Here is a 24,725-nt window from a genome sequence, read left to right on the forward strand (position 1 = left end):
GTGTATGCTGCCGCTCATAAAACGCTGATGAACGTGAGCACAATATTGACAGGAGCATTGAAGCAGATAAGCGACACGCCGCGGTGGCGTCGCCAGGAGGGAGGAGAGTGTGCGCCGAAAGGATGTGCTGGCTTAATGAGCGACGTGTGCATTTCCCCATTTAATTAGTTTGTTAAATGCTTGTGACGTTAACTGAATTTGCACAACTGATTTCACACAATCGAGCAAGGAAAAGGGGAGAAAACACAAAAAACTAAAAAAAGGCGCAGAAAAACTCAAGCGAAAGCAAAAACAAAGAGGAAGTGGGTTATGAGCGATTCAGTGAACTCAAAGGCGGCAGTGTGTCTGTGTGTGGAAGGCGAAAGAGTAGTTGTATAATAGCCGGTGCGGCTTAGTTGTGGCAAGTGTGTGTCTTCCTGTGGCACGTTGAGTGCTCACAAAAGGCAGGAAAGCAGGAAAAGCACAAACAGGTGGCACATCCTGGCTGAGATCCTTTGACGGAGCACACACACACCCACACGCACACACACATGTTTAGTAGCATGCAAATCGGCGTGTGTGAGTGGGCTCCACCTGAAATTAGCTGTTGCTTTTCGCTGTTTTCCACAGTTGCATACAAATGTTTGTACAGTGTTGCCACTTATTTGAAGAACATGTTTGGTTGCGGGCTACTTACCATTCAGTATGTGCACGACTATGCTGAAGTTTTGGAAATCACTAATTGCGCACGTATAGTTGCCGGAGTCGGACTTGTTGATTTTCGCTATGGATAATGTGGAATTGGCGCCGTCGTCCATCAGCTCCGTCTTAACGCTGCAGATCGGCGATGAGAGCGGCAGAAAGAAGAAAACAAGAAACACGTTAGTATGTATGTGAGGCAAGTGTGTGAATGAGTGAGTGGGTAAGTGAGAGGGTGAGTGAGTGCGCGTATGTGTGCTTAGTTTATGCCAAACAAAGTTAATATGCAAACATCTGCGTTAAATTAGTTCTGAAGCGGCGCATATTTTACAGTTTTCGGAATATTTTTCGCAAATTATTTTCCCCGTTTACTTTGCGCCTTCGCCAGGCTCATGCATAATCCTTGTTCGCGCTCACGTTTATCCAATGCGGAGCCACTTAAATTTTAATGAGCATTTTAATGCGCTCATGAGTGTGAGCAACAGCAAAAGAGTAACAGTAAGAGTGAGAAAAAAGTTAATCAAAATCTCTGCACATGGCGACGGAGTGAGTGAGGTGTGAGGACGTGGTAGCGCTTGTTAGTAGCACTTTTCGTAGGCGAATGCATTTGTTGCTGTAAGTATGTGAATTTGTGTACGTATTGGCATAAGAGCACCCTGCGAGAAATATATGAATTAATAATCCCGTTTTTGAACCCCAAATCTGGTTCTGAAGCTAGAATTTATTTTCCAACCTTACAGCATCGAAATCGGTAAGACACCTTATTTGGAACAAAAATTGTCTATAAGAACTTGTTGTACAAGACATTAGCAAAACCGTCGGCTTTCAACACATAAATATTCACATATAAAGGCTTTAAGAAAGCTGAATGATAACCGTTTCTAGTGTGAAAAATAAGATCTTCCAACTATTCAAGGTCAAATCATAGTATTAAGCTCTATACTTAGGTCTCTGCTACATAGAAGATCGCTTATAAACAGGCATAAGAGTGGTATATTCAGACGATATATTGATTAATATTCATACCCCGTTCAAAGAGCCCTTAATACCAGCTAGAAATTTGTTAGATCCTAGAAAAATTACAAATGTTCGAAGAAAAGCACTTAACCCTTACTGAAGCACATAAATATTTAAAGGTCAGATTACCCATCTCACATATTTCTGACTAAGTATTTGCAAAACTATCTCACCTCAGTAATCCCTTGTCAAGGAACTCGATTTTAAAAGTACCTCTGACTAGCAGTGAAATAAATATGCAGATTTGAGAAAGATCAGAAAACGGAAGAAATAGCAGTTCAAAGCACAGATATAATAAAATGGACTTTAGTATTGACTGATTCAATTATTTATTTATTGTAAGAAGAGCTTTATATTTATGCTCATGATTATAGGCTGAGATAAAACTTGTTTTCAGCAACACTACTCTGCCATAAATAGATACGGATACCACAAATCCAAGTAAAGACCTGGGCTCTTGTAAGTTATACCATATCTCAAGGTACTTCATGCCCCCTGCCTTGTATGAAAATAGTATCACAAATTTGAACTCAAAAAATATTCATTTCTTCTGAGTTCTGAGTTTTTAGTTTTTATTAGAGCAGAGCAGAAAAACTCACAGTAAGCACAATTTGCATAAATTTCCTACAGACCGTTTGGTTGCAGAGAAGTAGGCGCCCTTAGAAGCACTTGCATGAATAGTGTTTTTGTGCTTGGACGCTCGTAAAAAGTGAATTCACGTTTTTCTTCGTAATTGACGCACTTATCTTGTTTAAAGTTTTTATTAGCGAGTTAGCTTGAGGGTTTAGCATATATTTTTGCTCATAAAGAAGATTGAATGAATCGGGGTAAAAAGTATTTTCAAAGGCAAAATGGCTAGAAATTGTGAGCCGGCTATTTACGTTGTATAATTTCCTTTATTTTGTTTTTGTGCAGTTTAAGTACATAAATTTGGCAGGATTTATAGTGAGTTCAAAGGAAATATTTTATGCACGCCATGAAATTGAATGCAGCATATCATATTCATGTCATGTCTAAAGAGCAAATGCTTGGAGAGTCCTTGCTGAGCTGGCATATAAAATGTTCGTTTTTTTATATTTTTTGGTTTTATTTTGAGGGCGTTTAAGTCTGTGCATTGTAGTGACCAGTAAACTTATTTTCTATGCCATTTAGAAGCTAAGCAGGTCGAGTTGTATTTTATATCGTTTGGAAAATAGCTGGTGGATCAAAGACAGGCATTTTCATTACGCTCGGGGTAACAAGTTAATATGCTAATAATATTTTTATAGAAAAGAGATATCTTGTTGCAACTACTTACAGAAATTAAACACTAATCTTTAGTTTGATTTCAATCTAAATGCATATTAGCTTGCGTATGCTGGAGTACCGTCCCATTAGCTTCGCAATATGCTGAATATTAGTTTAAGGGTGGTGTTTAACCAAATTTCTCAAGTGTTTTTTTATTTAAGGGGTTGGCCTGCTTTAGAGGAAATAATTGATTAAAGCGTATTTCTAGGGATTATAATTATATATTAAAACACCATTCACAAATTTTTTGGATACGAAATCTTTGAAATTCTGTCTTTGGGAAGCAATTTCCCCGTGCATCTGTCGGACGGAGAGCAGGATGAAGGTCGCTATTTCCATCGGCAACAAAAAATTCAAAGAGATTCATATTTTTTAATAATTTATCTTCTAGTTTAACCAAGAAAAATGCAAACAAAGTGTAAAACTTTACAAATTTTTTTAAATTTGAAAAATAGTGGTTTTTGACCAAAAAAAAAATTACTTTACGTTGTTTAAAAATATGTTCAAATTTGACTTTTCTTATTTTTTTTATTTTAAATAGAAGATAATTTAATGCCAAAGAAAATAAACTTTGCTCAAATTCCATACGACGTTGTTTATTTTATCCTGCGCGACAATTAAAAAAATCGTAAAAATTAAAAAAACCGAGAAATCGCTCGTCCAAGTTTTCGCTTTCTGCCAAAGCGCTAATATATGTATCTGCTATACGCTCGGCCACTATTTCCCTTCTAGCTTCTAAAATACATTATTTCTAATTCCCAACTATAACTTTGGGGACAAATTCTCAGATTTTTTTTAAAAAGATTTCAGCAAAAAAAATCGATTTTTTGAAGCTTGTAAAGCAGGCTCCCCCTTAAGAGGAAATGCAGGTGGTGTAGTTTTCTGTCGGAGGCTCCATTGCCATACTACCGTATTTCAAGCAGAGGTGGCTGCATTCAAGGTAGCAAGAGATATACTACTCCGAAGTGCAGCTTTCTTGAGAGAGGTGTGCATTCACTCTGTTAGCCAAGCGGCTATACTGACCTTGAGCTCGCCGACCCTACGCTCAAAACTAGACAAGGAATACATGACCTCATTAGCAATAGCTTCAAGCTTCTTTCATATAAGACTTATAATCACAGCGGAATAGCGGAATCGACGGAAACTGCAAATCTTACAAGTTAGGGTATCCCTTTCCCAATTTCATCCGATTTGAGGCGAGTCAGTTTTTCAACTTATGTGAACCGTAAGAGGTCCTCCGAACTACTGATTCCTATAAAAGTCAGTCTTTTTTTACGACTTATGCGTTTTGGGGATCCTTTCTTCTCAAAGGGAACCGTAAGAGGTCTTCCAAATTACTGGCTCCCAGCAAAGTCAGCCGCACCGCAACTATAGAAACTATAGGTGTTCTGATTGGAATCCAACAGGTTAATATGCGGTGCGGTTAAATACTCTGTCGGACATTCTTAGCCGAAGATGTATGGAGGAAGGCGAAGTGGTATCTTGACAATTTCTTCTCTATTTCCCATATTTTGCCAAAGTGAAATTGAAATATCTCGATGGACACACCTTGTGCGAGCCTAGTGAAGTTGCTGGGATTGATATGTGTGATGATCCAACTTTGGGAGTTTAAGAGTAACAAAATGTCCAATCTGTCCAATTGAGATTTATCGACTTTGAATCAACCCTACTAATTAAACAATTTTACAAATATGTGTTAGAAATGTTATTATGATATGCGAAATATCTCCAAATTCGGTGGAACTGGCCTTATTTGTGTCATACATCTAAATATTAAAAGCAGAAGTTAATAATGGATTTACTAAGTATCCCTTCCGAATAGATTTAAAATATATTCGTTTCTCTTATTGGCTATGAAGCGAATCGCTGTCAGACTCAACTAAAAGTTTGTTCAAAGGAAGCATCAAAAAGAGATTGTAAATGTAACGCTTGATAAGGAAACTCATTGGAAGTCAATAGTTTGTAATACAGAGTATTTATTATGAGATTTCAACTTGACTTGAAATATACACAGGACCTTCTTAGATATATCTGTGAGGCAATGATCGAAAGAATTAAATTTTTGATAAAAATTTCCATTCTTAAGTTGCTTTTCAGCAGAGAAACTTCCTCCCCAGACAGTTGCTTTCACAGGTGTTCGTGGAGCTGGGCTGCGGAAGTTTTTTTCAAAATCATCGATAATTAAATTGTATTAAATTCTGTAAATCTTAGTACTTTAATTCATTTATTAAATAAAATGCCACTTCAAAAGTTATTTACAAAAAAGGCGGTTTTTTCTAACCTCAAAGCGCATATAACTCGTTAGGAAGAAATCCGTTTGTTTCCCCTACGTATTGCATGTGAATTACAAGGTGTATTCCAAAGTAAAGAGGACTTTTTGAATCTAGCGCCCCCTTGTGGCGCCATCTATATGTCGACTGGTGCGTTATAGTCTGTTATCTCTATCAATTGTCCAGTGAGAATTTAAGGACATTTCATTGATTGTGAAATTATTGCGTTTTAAGTGTCAGTATGTTTGTGTTATCGGTGCGAAAATGAGCTTCAAACAAAGAGCCAACATTAAATTTTGTTTTAAATTTGGTAAAACTTTTACCGATACGTTTCAATGGATTAAGCAAGTTTATGGCGATGATTGCCTATCCCGTAGCAGAGTGTACGAGTGGTTTCAACGTTTTCAAAGTGATCGTAAGGACATAAATGACGATCAACACGTGAGCCAATCAAAATCCGTAATCACCGGAAATTCATCGAAACTGTGCGTGAATTCATCAAAAATCAGCCGAAATCATCATTGAAATTCATGGAAATGGAATTGAATATCTCCAAAATATCGATTTGTTGCATTTTGACCGAACATTTGGGCTTACGAAAGGTGTGTACACGGTTTGTTCCGCACAAATTGACTGATGACCAAAAACGATCGACGCCCGATGTGTGATCGATTATTTGACCAAAAATCGCGTTTTAACCATTAACCACTCCCCGTATTCATCTGATATGGCACCGTGCGATTTCCTCCTTTTCGCAAAAATTCATTTTCCCAAGAAAGGAAGGCGTTATGCAGACGTAGAGGCCATTAAAAAGGCTTGCACCGGCATACTGGCGGCAATACCGGCCAACGAGCTAAAACACTCGTTCGACATGCTTTTGGACCGTGCAAAAAGCTGTATTGAAGCAGAAGGAGACTATTTTGAATAGAATAAATTGGTTTTGCCGAAAAAACGATTTGTTCTGTTTTTTTTTTAAAGTCCTGTTTACTTTGCAACGCATCTTGTATTTCATTTCAGTGCACTGAGCAAAGCAAACGACAACGCAAACTTAATTTCGGTTCATATGAGACTGAGAGACTGCCACAACGCGCAGCATTGCGTTGCATGCAACTGTTGCAGCTTTTAATAAAAACACAAATTGCGTAACGGTCCTTTGTTCTTGCTTAATAACTTATTTCAGTGTTAATTTGTTGCTGTCTGCAAACAAGAAGCGGCTTATGGCTGATTTACTTTTCATTCTCGCTTTCTGCTTAAGAGAAAATTAAATTGCAACGACGACGCCATTTGCAAATATGTGTGTGTGTGAATGTGCTTGCGCTTATATGCAAATAGGAGAGCTCGCAGTAATAATGCATTTGCTTTCGCCCACATACAATCGCATTGATATTGCTCATGTATACATACTATATATGTAAGTATATGTATCTACACACACATTTACAATGGCACTTTCAGCTGAAATCCAGCAGAAAGCTAGAACAAAGTGCTACAGAAGTAAAAACAAAAAAAAAATTGTTGTGTGCTTGGCAGTCTTCCCCCAACACCCCTCAGCCGGCGCGCACATACAACTCATCTCATTAAGACGAGCTTTGTAAATTTTAATTTTAATAATAAAATGTTGTTGCGCCGCCAATGCTCGCCCCAAGAGGAATGTGCGCAAAAATGCAACACTGCACATGGCAGAAAACACCAGGCTGCGCGACAGACAGACTGACGGCGCGCGGCTGGCGCGGCGCATATGCAGGATATGCACAACGCCAACAACTGCAAATGTTTAAATGTGAGTGTACATGATTGTGTGTTTGTATTAGTGCTAGGGTGTTTGTGTGTGTGTGTGTGTGTTGTATGCGAATACATACCTGATGCCGCCGCGCGTCACATCGTAGTTGAGCACGTCGACGCCGTGCTTCCAGTACACGACCGATGTGGCCATGGCGACATTGCGGACCACACATGACAGCTGCAATGTTGAATCGATTTCGTAATATTTTTCCTGTAGCGGATCACCGAACTCATCAACAATCATCACTTTCGGTGCTAAGGGATTTGCGGATGCGGAAGAAATGGTAAAACGCAATGGTTAAAGAGACAACAAAAACAATGTACACAATACATACATACATATGTATATACACTTTCACACACTCACACATAAACGCTTACATCTAAGTATGTGTAAATAATTTATATACCCCACACCACAGCGCATTTTCATTTCAACATTTTTAAGATTTAAATTCACTTAGCGCGCTTGTATGTGTGCGTGTGCATTGTGTAGGGTATATACGTATAAAACTGAAATTCACTTAAGTGTTTGTATGTATTTGCGTTGCTATAACGGTATATATGGCGTGAGTGACTTGTAACTGCATGCCATTAAATCGTATATTTATCAGCGTGTTGCCATTTATTTGTTTGAGTTCACCTCAAACACTTACAACATACCCAACAACAGTTGTAGCAGTCGTACAACAACAACAAGACGAAGTGAAAAGAACTCAAGCCAAGCGATTTAATGACATGCTGTGTTGTAATGTCATGCACTCATGCGCCACTCAACACTTCACACTGATTACATTGCCACACCGTAACTCACACATACACACTTATAAATAATTAAAGTGTTTACAGCGGCGCACATGAAAATATGACTACTGCGAACTAAGTTTTATTTAATAAAATATATTCTAATTTATAAAATATATAGAAATTAATAATGTGTGGCAACCCTAAAATTAAAAAAAAAAACTGTATGGTATTTCTATTAGAAATTATTTTCGGAGGTATACGGACAGCTTTATGATATATTGGGGGCGAAAAACTGCGACAAGTAATTTGCACAGGCTTCTCTTGAAGCCAACTTTACTCCATTAAGGGAGTTCTGCATTGATCGAACAATGGGTAGTCCGATATTGCAAGGTCAGGGCTATATGGTGCTTCCCAGCGAAGCTTTCCCAATTTTTGTTGAGCCGTAAGAGATGTGTGTGGTCTAGCGTTGTCCTGATGGAAGACGAAGCCCTTTCTGTTGATCAGTTCTTGACAGTAAAATGTAGAATCAATCGTTTGACCAGGCTGGAACAACTCATAGTGGATGATTCTTCTCCAATCCCACCAAACACTCAGCATAACCTTTCGAGCCGTCAATCCTAGCTTTGCGACTATTTGTTGAGCTTTACCACGCTTGGACTATGATCTTTTTTGCACGTTATTGTCGTATTTGATCCACTTTTCGTCTCTTGCATCCAGCGAATGGTAGCTTCAGAAATGGTTTGATTTCATTTCGTTTCAGCAAAGAACCACAGATGTTAATTCGGTCCATTCAATTTTCAAATACTATTCATGTGGTACCCAAACATTGAGCTTCTATTTGTAGCCAGACTTTTTTTAATGGTTCAAACCGTTTGATAATGAATGTTAAGTTCCTTAGCGATGTCATGTTTGCTTATGTGACTGTCCTGGTTAATCTTTTCTATAATTTCATCGTTTTTTTTTTAACGATAATCGACCAGAGTGAGGTGCATGTTTCACATCGAAATTTCCTGAACGGAAGCGAGCGAACCATTTTTGTGCTACACGAACTGATACAGCATCGCCTCTGTAAAGTTCATAAATTTCATTGGTGGCTTGCGTGGCATTCTTCCCTTTTTTACACAAAAATTTCAAAATTTCAAAAAAAGCGAATTTCCTCATCATTTTCACTAATTTTTGAACAACTGTAACTTTTTTTCAACTTCTCCGAATTTATTGTTTTCTTTGTTTAAATGCAGCTTAGTATCTCACCTTTTCCAGACTATAATGTATGACACAATGTGTTTGGTAGCACTGGAGATATACGACTACAACGACATCAATTGACAAAATACGAAAATATTTTTTCAACTACCCAATATTAGTCCAATTCAAACAATATGAACGGAGGTTGTAGCCTTGGCTTGACCAAGAATCCCCATAAAAATTCCAGAAAATATTTTATCAAATAAACAAATTTTCCTAACAAGGATTTGATTTTGATCTTCAGTTTGTATGGCAGCTATACGCTATTATAGTCCGATTTGAACGATATGTTCGCAGATTGTGACATTGTTTTAGCGAACAGCCTATGCCAAATTTTGTGGAAATATCTTGCCAAATAAAAAGTTTGTATGACAACTATATCCTATATAATAGCGGCAGTTTCAACAAATGAGCAGCCTCTGGAGAAGAGAAGGCTATGTTCATACTTTCATAAATTATCTCAAACCCTAAGGGACTAGAGCGCGAATATACAGACGGACGGACAGGCAGACAGACATTTTAAATGTCTCAGCTCATCACTCTGATCATATATATTTACATTTTATGAGATTTTCGAAAATTCCTTTTGGGTGTTACAAACTTCGTGTCAAAATGAATGTACCCTGCTCAGGTTATAAATGTTCTCAAGACACTTGAAGTAAAATTTGATTTTTATCTGATTTTTTGATCATGATTATTTTCCTACTACTTTGATAGAGGTGCTACTTTTCTGTTAATATTTTTTTGTAAATATCACCAAAAAAAACAACTATATATGAATATAGAAAAAATGTAATTTTGCTATAGTACATTTTTTTATCCCTTCCCACTATTTTTGATATTTTATTTTCTCTCTGTTAACCCTGAGCTCTTGTAAAAGATATTCCTAGTTGAAAATCCAATATCTGAAAACGTACATATTTGCATGTCCGCCACTGTATGTGCAACACGTAATGAAATTTCCTTTTTTGAGGCATTTTCATTTTACCCATCACAACGCAATGCAAGACTTAAAACCACATCATCGGCTGATTATATGATCACTTTATGATTGCGTTGAGTCGCAACGTTGCATAATCTCCCACTCATACACACGCATACAACCACATTTAAGCACTCACCATTAACGAAGAGATTAATTTGTATCACACGCGGCGGATGCGTCGATATCTGACACTCGTACATCGCTTCGTCGTCCTTCTTCACGTTCGTGATTTTCAGCCGCCAATTGTTGGGATATTGAAACTCCATTTTGTAGCGCTTATCGCCCGTGTAGGTGTGCAGACCGACCGTCAGCAGGTCGAGTGCATTTTCGCCCTGTGCGTTGCGACGCACCCAGGACACCTAAACAAAGCGAGCAAAGCATAAAAGACATGAAATTAAATTAACAGCTACATAATGAGGAGAAAGGAAATGTTGAGAACTTAGGAAAGATTGCAAAAAAGTCAAGTGTAGTGGTAGTAAAGATATGTTAAGTAAAAGTCTCAGAGCCATGTGTAAGTAGTGCATTTCATTACTACAACAACACTTCACCGACACATTTGCACTTTCTTTATTACTTCGTGCTTGTATTTGACGTAGAGCTTTGTCGCATGCATAATTAAGAAGTTGCAAGACATGTCTTATTATATGAGCAGCAGCAGCAGTACAAAGAGCTGCAGACGGGCATAAGATTGTGGGAGGACTTATTTACCGAGGGACAATGGCAAAACTCAAGCTATGCCTTCAACTCGAAATGACACAATTAAAGATACTCTAGCTCATATGCAAATGCAAATACAAACATAATTTTCCTTTTTGAACTAGTTGAAGCTGTTCCTGAACTCTAAGAAGCCACAAGGTCGGGTGAGTTCATCTTTCATTTTAATACTTATACATATGTATGTGTAAATGTAATATGTGTGTGAATGGATAGGCTTATATTACTTTTTTCTTACATGTAGGAAGAATATTTAAAAGGTATTTCATACCAAAGAAAGGGGCTCAGAGGATTATATTACTATTGTATCAACTGTTTTTAACTTTTTAACATATTTTTCTAGGTTTTAAGAATACACAACAAATTTAAAACAAAAAAAATTTAATACTTTTTGGTTAATGGCGCTTTCGACAGCGCTAAAGAAATCTGTGGATGAAAATTTTGTGGAAAAAAATTAAATATTGATAAAGTGGAGACTTTAACAAAAAGTCTCAAAGTAATCTTTTCAGCAAGTTTGAAAAATGTAGTTTGAAGAAAAATGCGTTTAAAGATGAAAAACTGAACTGAGCGATTTAGAAGGCAGAAATTATTTAAGGTATCTACTACAAATTTTAGTATTTTATAAAGGGTCTACCGACAAGAACGACGTGATATTAAAATTAAATAAAACACTCAACTTTCTCAAAGGGGTTCTGGTTTTTGTTATGCAGATAATTTAAGGTCATTTACGATTTGGATTTCATTATCGACGAACCGGTGCAGCATTTCGGCTATATTGCGCCGCGAGCGTTGCAGTTTGATTGACGGAAACCTTTAATTTAACATACTTGTATGTCCAGAGAAAATAATCTAGAGGTGTTAAATTGAAAGAAAATAATCTAGAGAATAATCTAGGGGTGTTGACGTCCATCTGACTGGGCTCGTGTTCGACTTTAACCACTTGTTAAACTTTGCACGCAATGTGCCCATGATTAGACGCAAAACATGGGCCGACACACTTTCTAACTGGAAATAGAAATCGTCCACGAAAATTTAATCAAATTTGGAGAAAAAAAGTTCGCTCGGAGAAGCTCTATGATGATGGTTATTAATAGCAAGGGCATTTCCTACTTCTTTTCAAAAGAAATTAAACCCGATGATGATGACATATTACAAGCCGCACCAAACGGTCAATTTATGGGATGCAATTGCGTTTCTTGGACCACAGGTTGATTTGACTTAGCCTAATAGCGACAATTTTGCTTGTTGATGAAGCCATTAAGCCAAAAATGGATCTCATCTGAGAATATGATTTTTCGAAGATCGTGAATTTGTGTTATAATCCAAATTCCAAGCGTTGTATCAAAGTGAAACGTGGCGTGATTGGCAAATCTTACTGAACTTTCTGATAAATTTTGGCACGAATGGGCGCCACGAGCTGTCAAAATCTTTCCATCCTTATTGATAGGCGCTGCATTTATTTTTATAGGTATGAACTAACGAAATACGAAGAAGGTGCTCCTTAAAGGATATTTTCTCTTAGAAGAGAGTTTTAAAATCTCTGATTTCAGACAGTTGTTATACAAATAGGACGAAAATAAGTTGTAATAAGTTCAATAAATCATTTAAAAAATATTGGATTCTAGAATAAATTATCGTAGAGAGCTTGAAATTTCCAGTTAGGAATTTCACCGAAGTTAATTGATGTGCTATGTGACTTTTAGTCAGAAACACCTCGATTGCGGTAGGAGCATCACAATTAATGTTTGAAGATTTCTTATCAGAGATTTCTTATCACCTTAAGAAGAAATTACATAGATTTTTTAATTTTAGAAACATTAAGAATCTAATACTTTCGATTGTCATAAACGGATCTAATTGAAGAATATAAAAATTCTATGTTATACATCCGAACGAAGGAGAAAAAAATCAAAACACTTCCATGCTCCACCTTTACTTGTTCTTCAGCACATTATGTACGATATTCTTCAAGTTGATGAATTCAAATTCTCCACACAATTTGCTACTTAAACTCAAATTAAAAGCAAATAATTTAGAACGAAACGCGAGTGCCGCTTTCATTATCAGAAAATATTAACAAAAACCAAAAGCAAAGCTCAACTGCATATAGAATTTAAATAGGGCGAAATTGGTGTAGCAGAAAACCATAACATTGGAATAAAGTTGATGTTTTCACTTGTAGAACATTCCAATTGAAATAGCTAGTTCCCCAATCAAATTTAAATCACTTCGCTGTGCAACAACGGTATATGTATATGCACTGTCATCTTGTTTTTGTTGCCATTGCATCACTTTCCAACTAGTTAATGCTGTGCAAGTGCCGTTAGAATATAGAACTGGTGGAACGTGGAGCTCGTCGAAACTGTTAAGAGGGTATTAAAAAATGAAATATTTGTGGCGAGAAAAACTTTGCCGCTCTGCTTCTTCCATCACTGTGACTGCCTGCCACTCCAGACCTATTATTTCGCTAGGAAACCGAAGAGCGGAGGGCAGAAAAGCGAATTTCATTCATTTATGTGGCGCTTGCAACTAGAAGAAGTCTTTGAGTTCTACCTGCTTGCCAAACGCTCAATTTTGTTGTCGTTGTTGTTGGAGTTTTTGTATTTTACAGCTATGCCACCATTAATGACATACAGCAGCTGTGAGGAGGGGAGTAAAATTGCGAATTGGTTGGGTACTTAGGTAAATACTTAGGTAAAAAGTTGTACATTCCATTGCGTAGTATTTCTGGGAATCCCGAAATTTCGGGATTATTAAGTTATCATTATTTTTCAATGTAGTTTAAGTGAAAAGCGTAAATCTATATAAATAGCAATATCTATCAATGTCAATAACTTAGAATTACACACAACTACATGAAAATTTCGGAATCCCGATTTTGATTTTCGGTTTTCGGGATCCCGAATAAAAAACATATAACACTAGTTAGTTCAATATCATTAAAAAGAATATTTTTAAACTTCCGCGAAGTTTTTTATTATTTGGAATTTTTAACATTTCTCTTGCAAATATTTCTGAAACTTATAGTCGTGCTTATTTCTACTTGAACAACTTACAGTCTTATCTTGCAGCAGCGAAATTCTGCAATTGAAATGTATGCTGCTACCCGCCTGCACCGTCATATTCGTTGGCTGTCCCACGCGCTGCACATCCTCAAAGTGCGGTCCATATCTGTGTGCGCGCACACACACACATGTGTGCATAGATTTGGAAAAGTTTCATACGGGTGGTGGCAATCGGGTTGCATTTGGCAGGTGCAAATCGAGTTGTTGAGTTCGCAGCAATTGTGGCAAATGGCAGCAAATGACAATGAAAAGAGACGATAAAATCTGTTGATTATTTGTTATTACAACAAGTTGAGTGAGTTAAATAGCAGCTGTGTAAGTGTGAGTGTGTGTATGTGTGGATTAAGCACAAATGTTCACAAATATGACATAATCTTATTGGAAGACGTAGTGATATGGCCAAAATTCACCTTCGCTCCCACTAAAATGAAAGTTTATGCAGTTTTAGGAATGTCGAAAGCCGAAAGGAAGGAAAAAGAATATCTAATAAAAATACTTTCATATTATTATTGACTGCAGTTTAAAAGTGGTTACACTGCTTTCTTTGCACTGCCTAGTGTATTATACTCATTTCACCCGCAGTAAATGGCTGTGGGTCTGGGTTTCTAAAAATGTGAAGTTTTAACTGAAATTAATTTAAAGAGGGGAGCTACACATGTAATAACTTAAATCAGTAAAAAAAAAAATATGTATATATATTGAACTGAAAGAATAATTGCAACATAAGTGGCAAATTGAAAGGATTATAAAATCTCAGGTTTGCATCTTTTATTTTGGAAAATTTGTCATTTGTCTTTTTTTGTTTATTAATCACATTTAGAAAAATAATATATAATCATGTTTTTTTTGTATAAAATGTCCAATCAAATGTTCAGTTGTCACAAACCAAACCTTAGTGCTTATCCCTTCCCCATTAAATACAAAATTTAAGAAATATCCAGCATTAATTATTTAATATTTTGAATGCTACATGCATATCTGCAATAAGAGTACCACATTTAAGAGGGTAATCAGCTCTAGATGCATGTATTTGAGGTAATTGTTTGAGTGTCGTAAAAAGGCAGTTAATATTTTTTACGTTACGAGAGTACACAAAAAAAATTTAATAAATAAAAAAAATCTAAAAATTTCAAAAATTAACAGCTCCTTGCCATCTGAATGCAAAAAGAAAAAACCGATAATTTAAAATAATGCCGCAATGTCGGAAAAACATTTCTCTCGAAATAGCGACTGCCTAAAAACAAAAACCAATTCTTATACTACTCTTTATTAATCCTCGATGTTTTTAAAAATAGTAAAAATTTAAATTTGGGGTTATGGCTACTTTCAGAGATAATTAAGTCAATAAAGAAGACTGTCTGAAAATTTCAGATAAATCATGTTGAGTAGAAAAATAGTGGGTATCGTTTTGGAAAAGACAGTTTCGAGAAAAACGCGTTTAAAGCTTTAGTTCTGGTCAAAGCACTTCGGCTGGCGGGTCAGTAAAATACTTACATGTACAAATATCCGAAAATAATAAAATAAAATCTTCTTATAGACATATTTTTGAATAGTTAGACTCTAATGATATAAAGAAAATCGATTTTTCTTCTAAACGAAAAAACCCCCTTAAAGATGGCTATGCTATATTGGGACGAGGGCATCAGTACGACGTCAATATTGGCGTTCCAAAAACGAGCCGGGGACGAAAGAAAAACAAAATTTGTTGAAGGCACTGAAGGTCTTATTGAGGCCTACAAACAAGTATATCCACTGTATGGACAATTGAATTAAGCATGGAAATGCTTTTATTGGCATAAGAGTTTTTTGGAAGACGATAATAAAGAGTTGTGTTTAAACACGTGACAATGTATTTTGTGGGGCAGTATGGATAATTTTTGATCAGATGATAAATTTGCTATTATATATGGTAGTCGAAAAAGTCTTTTCGTATTTTGTCAATAGATGTCGTTGTAGTCGTACATCTGCAGTGCAACCAATCACATTCATTCACAGTCATACCATACATACAGTGTTGAAAAGGTGAGATTTTAAGCTTCATTTTACCAAGAAAAAAATTGAAGTTGAAAACAGTTACAGCTGTTCAAAAATGAGTGAAAATAATGAAGAAATTCGCTATATTTTGAAATTAAAAAAAAGAAGAATGCCACGCAAGCCACATATGAAATTTGTGAAGTTTACGGAGAAGATGCTGTATCAGTTCATGTATCACAACAATGGATCGCTCACTTCCGTTCTGGAAATTTGGAAATTCCGATTTACACTAATCGAATAATGTCTCTAGCGGAAAAATGGCAAAAAGTGGTGGATCAAAATGGTATATATTTGTTTATTAAGTTATTAGTATAAATATAAAAAAAAAATAAGTTGAAATTTGATTAGATATACAAAAATACTTTTTCAACTATCCAATATATTACTTGGAGCAAAGCAAAATTAATTAAGACGTAAGAACTTCTCACCATACTTTATCCACACTTCTGAAAATATTCACAAACTAGTTTAAGGCGTTAAGACACTGTACTTTAAATTTAACAAGTCAAGAGAGCTTATGATATTATTTATGCGGATTTTTCGGACATTTCACATGTGTTTGGTTCGTCAACTACACTTGTATTTTCATCTACAGCATAAATAAACACCATAAAAAAGAATAATCTCGAATGGTAAGCATTTGGAAAATTTCGATGCTAGTTCGTCTTATTGTAATACTCCTGTAATCTAAAGAAAAAGATTATAAATTTTACATTTTAGATCACACTTTCACTGTGCATAAATAAATAGCAAACATAGAGACAGGATAGTCATTGGCCATGTTGAACTCACGACAAGCGTTTTTCAGTTTCTTCTGTCATTTTTATTCATGTGACGTTCTTTCATTTGCTAGTCATTAACTGTTAAACTGAATTTTTAAATAAGTTTCTTTGCCCACTTGCGGCACAGCATGGCGTATACGCAAACTCCGACCACTTGCCGATGGATAGAACAAGTGTAGTATTACAGCTGTTACAGAATTCCTTTGATGTCATGTGCATTTAAAGGACCAACCTTTCGTTACAAAACAAGTCACACACACTCTCACCACATACACACACACAAACACATAGAAATCAAATTAAAGTGCTTGTATTGCGGCAGATGCACCAGACACAATTGGTGCGTAGGGGCGTATGAGTGACCTACTTTTGCAGCTGAAATAAAGTAATCACTGTGCAATTGCGTTCGACGCAAGCACAATATTTTCATGCCAATTCGTTTAATCGCAACAAAAGTTTGAAATTAACTCATTTAAAAATTCAGAAGATACATGTGTGTGTGTGTGGGTGCGTGCGTGAGTCGGTGTGAATGTGGCAATTCTTTTCAGGTTTATGGCTTCGCACGCTTCCAAATGATTTTAATTGAGTTCGGAGCGCCACACATAAAGTGCATGGAAATAAATTTCATTGTGAACGATTACTTTGAATTTAACTGCTTTTATAGTAGGGAAGGTTTTTTTTGTTTTTGGGAATGTGCGACAATTTCACTTTTCACTTGAATATTCAATTAAAACACCAAACTGCGGCTAATGGCATAACGCGCCAAGGCATGTGTTGTTTCAACTATTTTAGTGTTATATACTATATTTTTTATATACTACATATATTTTTAGTTTTTAAACACAACTGCTTTTAACTAACGATTTTTTTAGTTGTGGTGCGTTTTTTATGTACAAGTGGAATCCTATTATTAATTCGGTTGAAATATTTGTTACTTATTATTTAGGCATCATAGTGGAATTAGTTAAGTGCACACATCGTTAATTAAGAGTTTATTATAAAAAACGGTTTATTAATTCAGATCTCAAAAAGGAAAAACAAAACATATTTCGAGATTTATAATATAATGAAAGACTAAAACTAAATACACGCGTATTAGAAATTTTATGTAATCAAAAATGTATTGTATTTAAGTATTATTTTTAATCAACTGTGATCACTAACGAAATACCGCTACTACTATCATAATTTTTTTACGTTTGATTGTAAGTGAAGTTATTACGTTTTAAGTGTCAGTATGTTTGTGTTATCGGTGCGAAAATGAGCTTCAAACAAAGAGCCAACATTGAATTTCGTTTTAAAGTTGGTAAAACTTTTACCGAAACGTTGCAATTGATGAAACAAGCTTATGGCGATGATTACCTATCCCATAGCAGAGAGCACGAGTAGTTTCAACGTTTTCAAAGTGGCCGTGAGGACATATATCACGATCAACATGTGGGCCAATCAAAATCCGTCATCACCGAAAATTCCATCGAAACTGTGCGTGAATTCATTAAAAATAAGACGAAATCACCATAGAAATTCATGGAAATGGAATTGAACATCTCCAAAATCTCATTTTGACTGAACATTTGAGCTTATGAAAGGTGTGTGCACGGTTTGTTCCGCACAAACTGACTGACGACCAAAAATTGCTCAGAATCCAATACTCGAAGGACGATTATTTGACCAAAAATTACATTTTAACCATTAACCACTCCCCCTATTCAACTGATATGGCACCGTGCGACTTCTTCCTTTTCGGAAAAATGCATTTGCCAATGAAAGCGTTATGCAGACGTAGAGGCCATTCAAAAGGCTTGCATACTGGCGGCAATACCGGCCAACGAGCTAAAACACTCGTTCGACATGCTTTTGGACCGTGCAAAAAGCTGTATTGAAGCAGAAGGAGACTATTTTGAATAAAATAAATTGGTTTTGCCGAAAAAACGATTTGTTCTGTTTTTTTATTCCTGTTTACTTTGGCACTTTGTATATTGTTAAGCGGATTTTATTTTTAATTAATTAAATATATTTTATTAATGTATTATTTATTTTTCCTTTATTACATTACTAAGTGTCAGTCAGTGCTTTTTATTGATAGTGTGCAAGTTATGCTTATCATCTATGTTTTTTTTATTTCAGTATGCATCTTGTCTAGTGGAAACAAATGTAAAATAATATCAAATAGTTTCAAAATAAATTTTAAGATTTTTTTCCTTCTTTATACTCTTGCTACATGTTGCGTAGAGTATAAAAGTTTTGTTCACCTAGCAGTTGTTTGTATCACCAAAAACTAATCAAACTAAAGAAGGGTTCTATATTGATTAAAGATTAGTGAGACGGGACGAGTTGAAATCCGTGTGTCTGACTGTCTATACGTCTGTCCGTCCAAGCGATAACTTGTGTTAGATTAAGATATCTTCATGAAACTTTATACATATAATGTATTTCTTGGCTTCAAAGAGCGGTCAGTATAGCCGATGAGCGTTATCGCCACTACTGCCGCGCCCAGATAACGCGATTAAACGAACACCTATTAAGTGCCATAACTAAACCCTAAACTAAGATATAGAAGTGTAATTTCACACAGGAGAGCGCAATAGTGAGAGGCACTTGTAGGCTAAACATTTTTTTTAATGAACGTTAGTGAACTCCTTAAATGATTTAACGCTACAGTTCGACCGAAAAAATGCCCATTTTCCCCATTTTTTTTTTTTTGTATATTAAAAGAATTAATTTATTATAAGTTTTGGGTTCACTTTGAAAACGTTGAACAGAGAGCAACGTTTGAGTAATATTTTGTGAATTTTTATAAAATTTTTTGGCGGTGGTCAACACAGCAGGTCAAGGATTCTGGTTAAAAAAGTCAAATTTCATCAGTTGGTAGATGAGCAGGTCGTAATTAATCGAAAAATTTTGAAAAAAAAAATTAGCAATATTTTGATTAGCTTGAAATTTTGAGAAAATATTCTAGACATTGCATACTACGAGTATTTAAAACAAATAATTAAAAAACAGATTTGTTTCAAATTGCAAAATCCAAGTAACATGTGGATTAACCCTAACACGACTTCCAAACAGCTAAAAACCCAACCAACTATTGAAATACACAAATAAGAAAAGCTTTATATAATACATAATAATATGTAAAATTTGAAAATGGTTGTGGCATAGTCCACCTTTAGGCGAAATCAAATATCACAGGATGTTTTTGAATAATTTAAATTTAATGTGGTATTTGAGTTTGTACAATCAGTCATATTACACACTGTAATGAAATCTGAGTCTTTCACCACCAGCCTACAAACCAAACAACAATAAATATATCGGATAAAACTTTGCATAAGTAGTGCCCCTATCACCAAGAATTGCCGAAATCGGATTATAACTTTTCAAAGACATAGACAGCAAATATCTGGATCCCAGTGTATCAGGCTAATTTTTTTCCCGAAAAAATTGGTGAAACAATGAGGTCTAGTATTCGAAATTCTGTTTTTGTTGATAGCATATCTTTGTGCTGAAAATGGGTAAAATCGGTCCATTAAGTTCCTAAGCCGCCATATACCTAATATAAATATTTTCGAACTTCCGGTTGACGGTTCTAGCATTCAAGATGTAAAATATAAAAAATATTTATGATTGATTCATACAAAGTCTCTTTCAAATAATTATTTATTTTTTTTGTCTGTGATTGTAAATATGCAGGTCAGCAAGTATTTTAATTAAAATATATACGAAACTCCCATATATTACTTTACCATGCGAAACTACATATAAACCTTTCGGCCTCATTCTAACTTAGTTTTTTTACTTGTTTTATTAAATTTGCTTTTTTTCGTTTGTAAAAAGTTTTCAGTTTTCAATTTAATTTTTCTTTTTGTTTTATTTAAAAGTTTTATGGACAACATATTATAAAAATATATATTTTTTTGAGCTGCAAAGTACTACAGTTCAACAGTAATATGTAATTTATTTAGTTTCATTGAAAATATATTCAAATTATTAAAAAAAATATTATTTTTTCATGTAGATTTTTATTGAAAATAAAGTTTAGGTAAATAATTAAATTTGCACTTTGTATTCCGAGACGAAATTAGTTCAAATGTGCAGCATGGCGTATGAGTAATATGTGAACATTTATATGAAATTTGTTAATTTTTTGCAATTTTATCACACAACGGGGAGCATTACCTATATAATTTGTGTCAGTCCTCTGACAAATTGCCAAGCAGATATTTTTTAGGGAATAATAAATAAACAATAAATTATTCGGTTGTCGAAAAAGTCTTATCGTATTTTAACTTACAGATTTTAAAAGCATTTTGGGATGACGTCCGTGAGTTTAGTTTAACACAAGTGACAGTATTGATTTATTTTTAACTCTTGAGTACAGTGAAGACAAAAGAATATGCTTAGCAGCTCAACCAACCATAAGTCTAAGTCTTTCTTAGTTATTATCGAGTATTATACGAATCTTAAAACAAAATCAAAAAGTACTAGCACAAATTTTAAGACGCAAGTTGAAAGGGAATTCCTCACTGAAACCTTGCAACTTTTATCCGCACTCCTTATAAACTTTTATTGCCAGCACATCTTTATTGAAACTATTTTTCATCCACGATATTGTTATCACACATGCACACACTCATACGCACCCAAACAATTGCAATATAAATTACAAGCGCCAAACTCTAAGACACGCACACACCACTTAAGTTGCATTTACGAGCTAACTGCTCGTGTGGGAGCGTGAAGCGCACTATTTTCACCGTAATTCAAAATGCATTAAATGCGCCAGCTACCTTGCCACCGCGCACACACACATACACATGCCGCGTTTGATGCACTGCCAACAAAGCTCTACCGTTATATATGACTAGCAGACGCATATATATGCGCATGAGTATGTGTGCGTGCGTTTAACAATGGTGAAGTGATAAAAGTTTTACAAGCTTTATTTGTCACCCGGCCACAAAGGAGCAATTTACAAAAGGAGTCTAATAAATTTATGAGCATCACTTCAAAGGCGAAATATTTCGACAACGTAAAATTTGCAAAATATGGAAAATATGAAAAAACGCGCGTAATGCATACTTAATAAACCAGCAGGAAAAGAGCGGAAACTATGCGCACACAAGCGCACGAGTATCAATTACAGGGGAAAACTTTTGATCGCCTAATAAACTGTTAGTTAGATGCATTGTTCACGAAAGTGGTGTTTAACCATTTTTAGGAAATAAACGAAAATTTCACCGTCATTTGAACTACAGAAATTGCGTTAAATGCACCTGCATTAGGGAGGTTCAATTTTCGTTGTTAGAAAGTACTCAGATTTACTGTTCTTTGGAGTTAACAATTCTTTGTTTTTCAGAACTTCTAGGGTCGGAAGAGAGGTTCTACATTTAAAGGGTGATCCAAGTGAAGGTTCGTTTTTGTGTGTTTTCCTGCTTAGCTCTATTTATGGTTAACATAATCGACCTACTGAGCGTACTATTTGCAACACCATTACCCATCTTGAGACCCAGCATTCATAATTGGACAATATTCGACCGTATAGAGCACGCCTTAGGTCTTGTGGTCCGAATGGACGAAAACATTCCAGCTGTTGGAAGGACCAGGTGGAGAAAGACCTGACTTCGCTTGGAATATCCAATTGGCGCCACGTAGCGAAAAGAAGAAACGACTGGCGCGCTGTTGTTAACTCGGCTATAATCGCGTAAGCGGTGTCTACGCCAATTAAGAAGAATAAGAAGAAGATAGAGCACGTCCATCATACCATGATAATCGACTATTTGATGAATGAAATTGAAGATCGTGAACTCTGCAGCATTTGGTTTCTACAAGGCGGCGACACTTCTTATTCATCGCACCAATCTATTGATTTATTGAGAGAACACTTCGGTGAGCGCATAATTTCAAGTTTTGGGTCTATCAATTAGCCACCAAAATAGTGATGTCGCACCGTTGCAATTTTACCTGTAGGGATATGTGAAGTTTAAAGTCTACGCGGACAATCTCGCTTCGATTCAGGTCTTGGAGCAAAACATCAAGCGTGGTCACCAGTTACCACTCAAAATGCTCGAACAAGTCATCGAAAATCGGACTCAACGGATGAACCATCCAAGACGTAGCTGTGGCAAACATTTGTCAGAGATAATCTTCAAAAAATAAATGCCAAGGACCTTCGAATGAAAATAAACATTACCCATTAAATTTGAAGTTTCTATGTTCTTTCTTTAAAAAAGTAGGAAGCCTCGAAATGGATCATCTTTTAAAAAAGCTAATATATATGTGCAGTGTATAACGTATTCTTGATAAAATTCAAAAACACATTAGCTCTTAAGTAAGGATTGAGCCTAATGGGCTCAATTAATGTTAATGATACCATATAACTATAAATACGAAGAAATCTTCGAATAAAATTAATTTCTCAAAACGCCGATATTGTTGGTTCCACCCTAATGCATCTAACACTGTGCGCTACCTGTGTTTTCAAAAGTTTTCGATATTTTGACTCTGAACTTTTGATGGAGTAATTAATTTGCGCTCATAAAATTTGTAAACGCAACTCAACACAAAAACATAGTTGCTATATTTACCCACATACATACATACATATATAGGAGTTCATAGAAACTGCGCATATATAAACTAACGGTGAAAGCAAGCTATGCTCCGACTAATTTAGACTGCTAGCAAAGTGAAACTAAAAAATTAACGAAAAAATTAAAATTTTTAATCAAATTACGTTGGTTATTTATTTTTCTCGCTCTCTTTTGATGTTTTCAAGCTTTGTGCCACAGAACTTTTACAACTCTTCCACACACTTTTTAAATAAACTTTGCCTGTCCTGCGTTTGTTATGTCTCTTTTGGAGCAAGTTCTCCTTGTTGCCTTTTGTTTTTTTCGAGTATTTATCTTGCTCATTTTGAGTTGTGACTTAAGTCCGCTGCACGAATGCTCCTCGGCGCAATGTCAACCACTTTGGCAACTTTTCACGCCAGCTAATAAGCAGCTGAACTTTCGCATAAAGTCTCAAATGGACAAACACTTGAAGAGTGCTACTCAAATTGCAGACATTAGCACTCGTTAGCAGCAGAAGTGCGAAGAGCGAAGGGGTGCTGCAGGCAGAAGCGCAACTTTAACACAATTTTAATGCTGTGGCAAAAAAATGCGCTGAAGGCAAGCGTGCTACTTAGAGTGACTCTTGTGCGGAATTCCACCAAAAAATGGATATCAAATATAAGTACACTTCAAACAAATGAAACAGCGATGATAAAAGGATTTACAGAGCGTGACAGAGCACTAAGAGCGAAAGGAATGCACTTTTAAGCTCGAGGTTGGTATGTGCGGAATCTTAGCTTCAAAAGTGTGGAGGAATGCTACTAGTGCCCTGTAAAAGATAATACAAAAACAGAAACAGAATATTTAAGCATTCTTTAAAAACTAATTAAAGTTATATTTGTAACTTGAGTTTTTGGTTGGGCTTGGGGTTGGTCGGCACGCTCAGTTTAAAACTTCCACAGAAATATAAAAGTGATGGTTAAATGTTGCCTACATTTGGGCGCGTGATGAAATATAAGATATTTTATGGTACGTTTTTTGTAAAATAAAATTAGATTTATTCGGCTTTAGCTAATTACTTATAGCCTCTTCGCACAGCCAAATTAATTAAGTGCATTGAGATTATAATTGCGAAAGCAGTTTTTACTTTTCGCACAGCCTTCTACTCGACTTACGATAGGCTCGTTTAACGATCAGCTATTATACCTGCTTGTGTTCTTTATTTTGTATTTTTTCTAGTATTTAAAATTCATGAGTTGATCGCATTTTTATCAATGCACAGAAAGAGATTTAGACCGCAACTCGCAGTGCCTTAATCCAGCAAAGACTGGTTAATTGATCAATTAACTCCTGTGCCAAAAGGATATTAGGCATAACTTTTTACTTTTCTGCCTTTCCATTCGTTGGTCTTTGGTTTTCTCTTAAAAAGAGTGGTTTCTTGCTCTTACTCAGCAGGCCTGCGTGCAAATTATACAATTTATTTCTAATACAAATTGGATCCACCATGATGCCGAGAAGTTCAATTGTTGAGATTTCCTCAATTGCTAACTTAGTGAAAATCTTGGCAAGAA

The 24,725-nt window shown here is 35.7% G+C and overlaps 1 protein-coding gene across 1 annotated transcript in view; it reads right to left on the reverse strand.

The window, feature by feature from the left end:
• LOC120777722 (dual specificity protein kinase splA) overlaps positions 1 to 24,725 on the reverse strand; it is a 99,333-nt gene that overhangs the window by 5,964 nt on the left and 68,644 nt on the right. The window contains exons 4-7 of the mRNA XM_040109212.1: positions 13,782 to 13,896; positions 10,148 to 10,370; positions 7,112 to 7,289; positions 677 to 813 (exon numbers count right to left, since the gene is read on the reverse strand). Of these exons, the coding sequence (XP_039965146.1) occupies positions 677 to 813; positions 7,112 to 7,289; positions 10,148 to 10,370; positions 13,782 to 13,896 (653 nt within the window). The remainder of the gene's footprint in view (positions 1 to 676; positions 814 to 7,111; positions 7,290 to 10,147; positions 10,371 to 13,781; positions 13,897 to 24,725) is intronic.

This window comes from Bactrocera tryoni, chromosome 5, assembly GCF_016617805.1.
Source record: "Bactrocera tryoni isolate S06 chromosome 5, CSIRO_BtryS06_freeze2, whole genome shotgun sequence".
In the NCBI taxonomy this organism is placed as follows: domain Eukaryota; kingdom Metazoa; phylum Arthropoda; class Insecta; order Diptera; family Tephritidae; genus Bactrocera; species Bactrocera tryoni.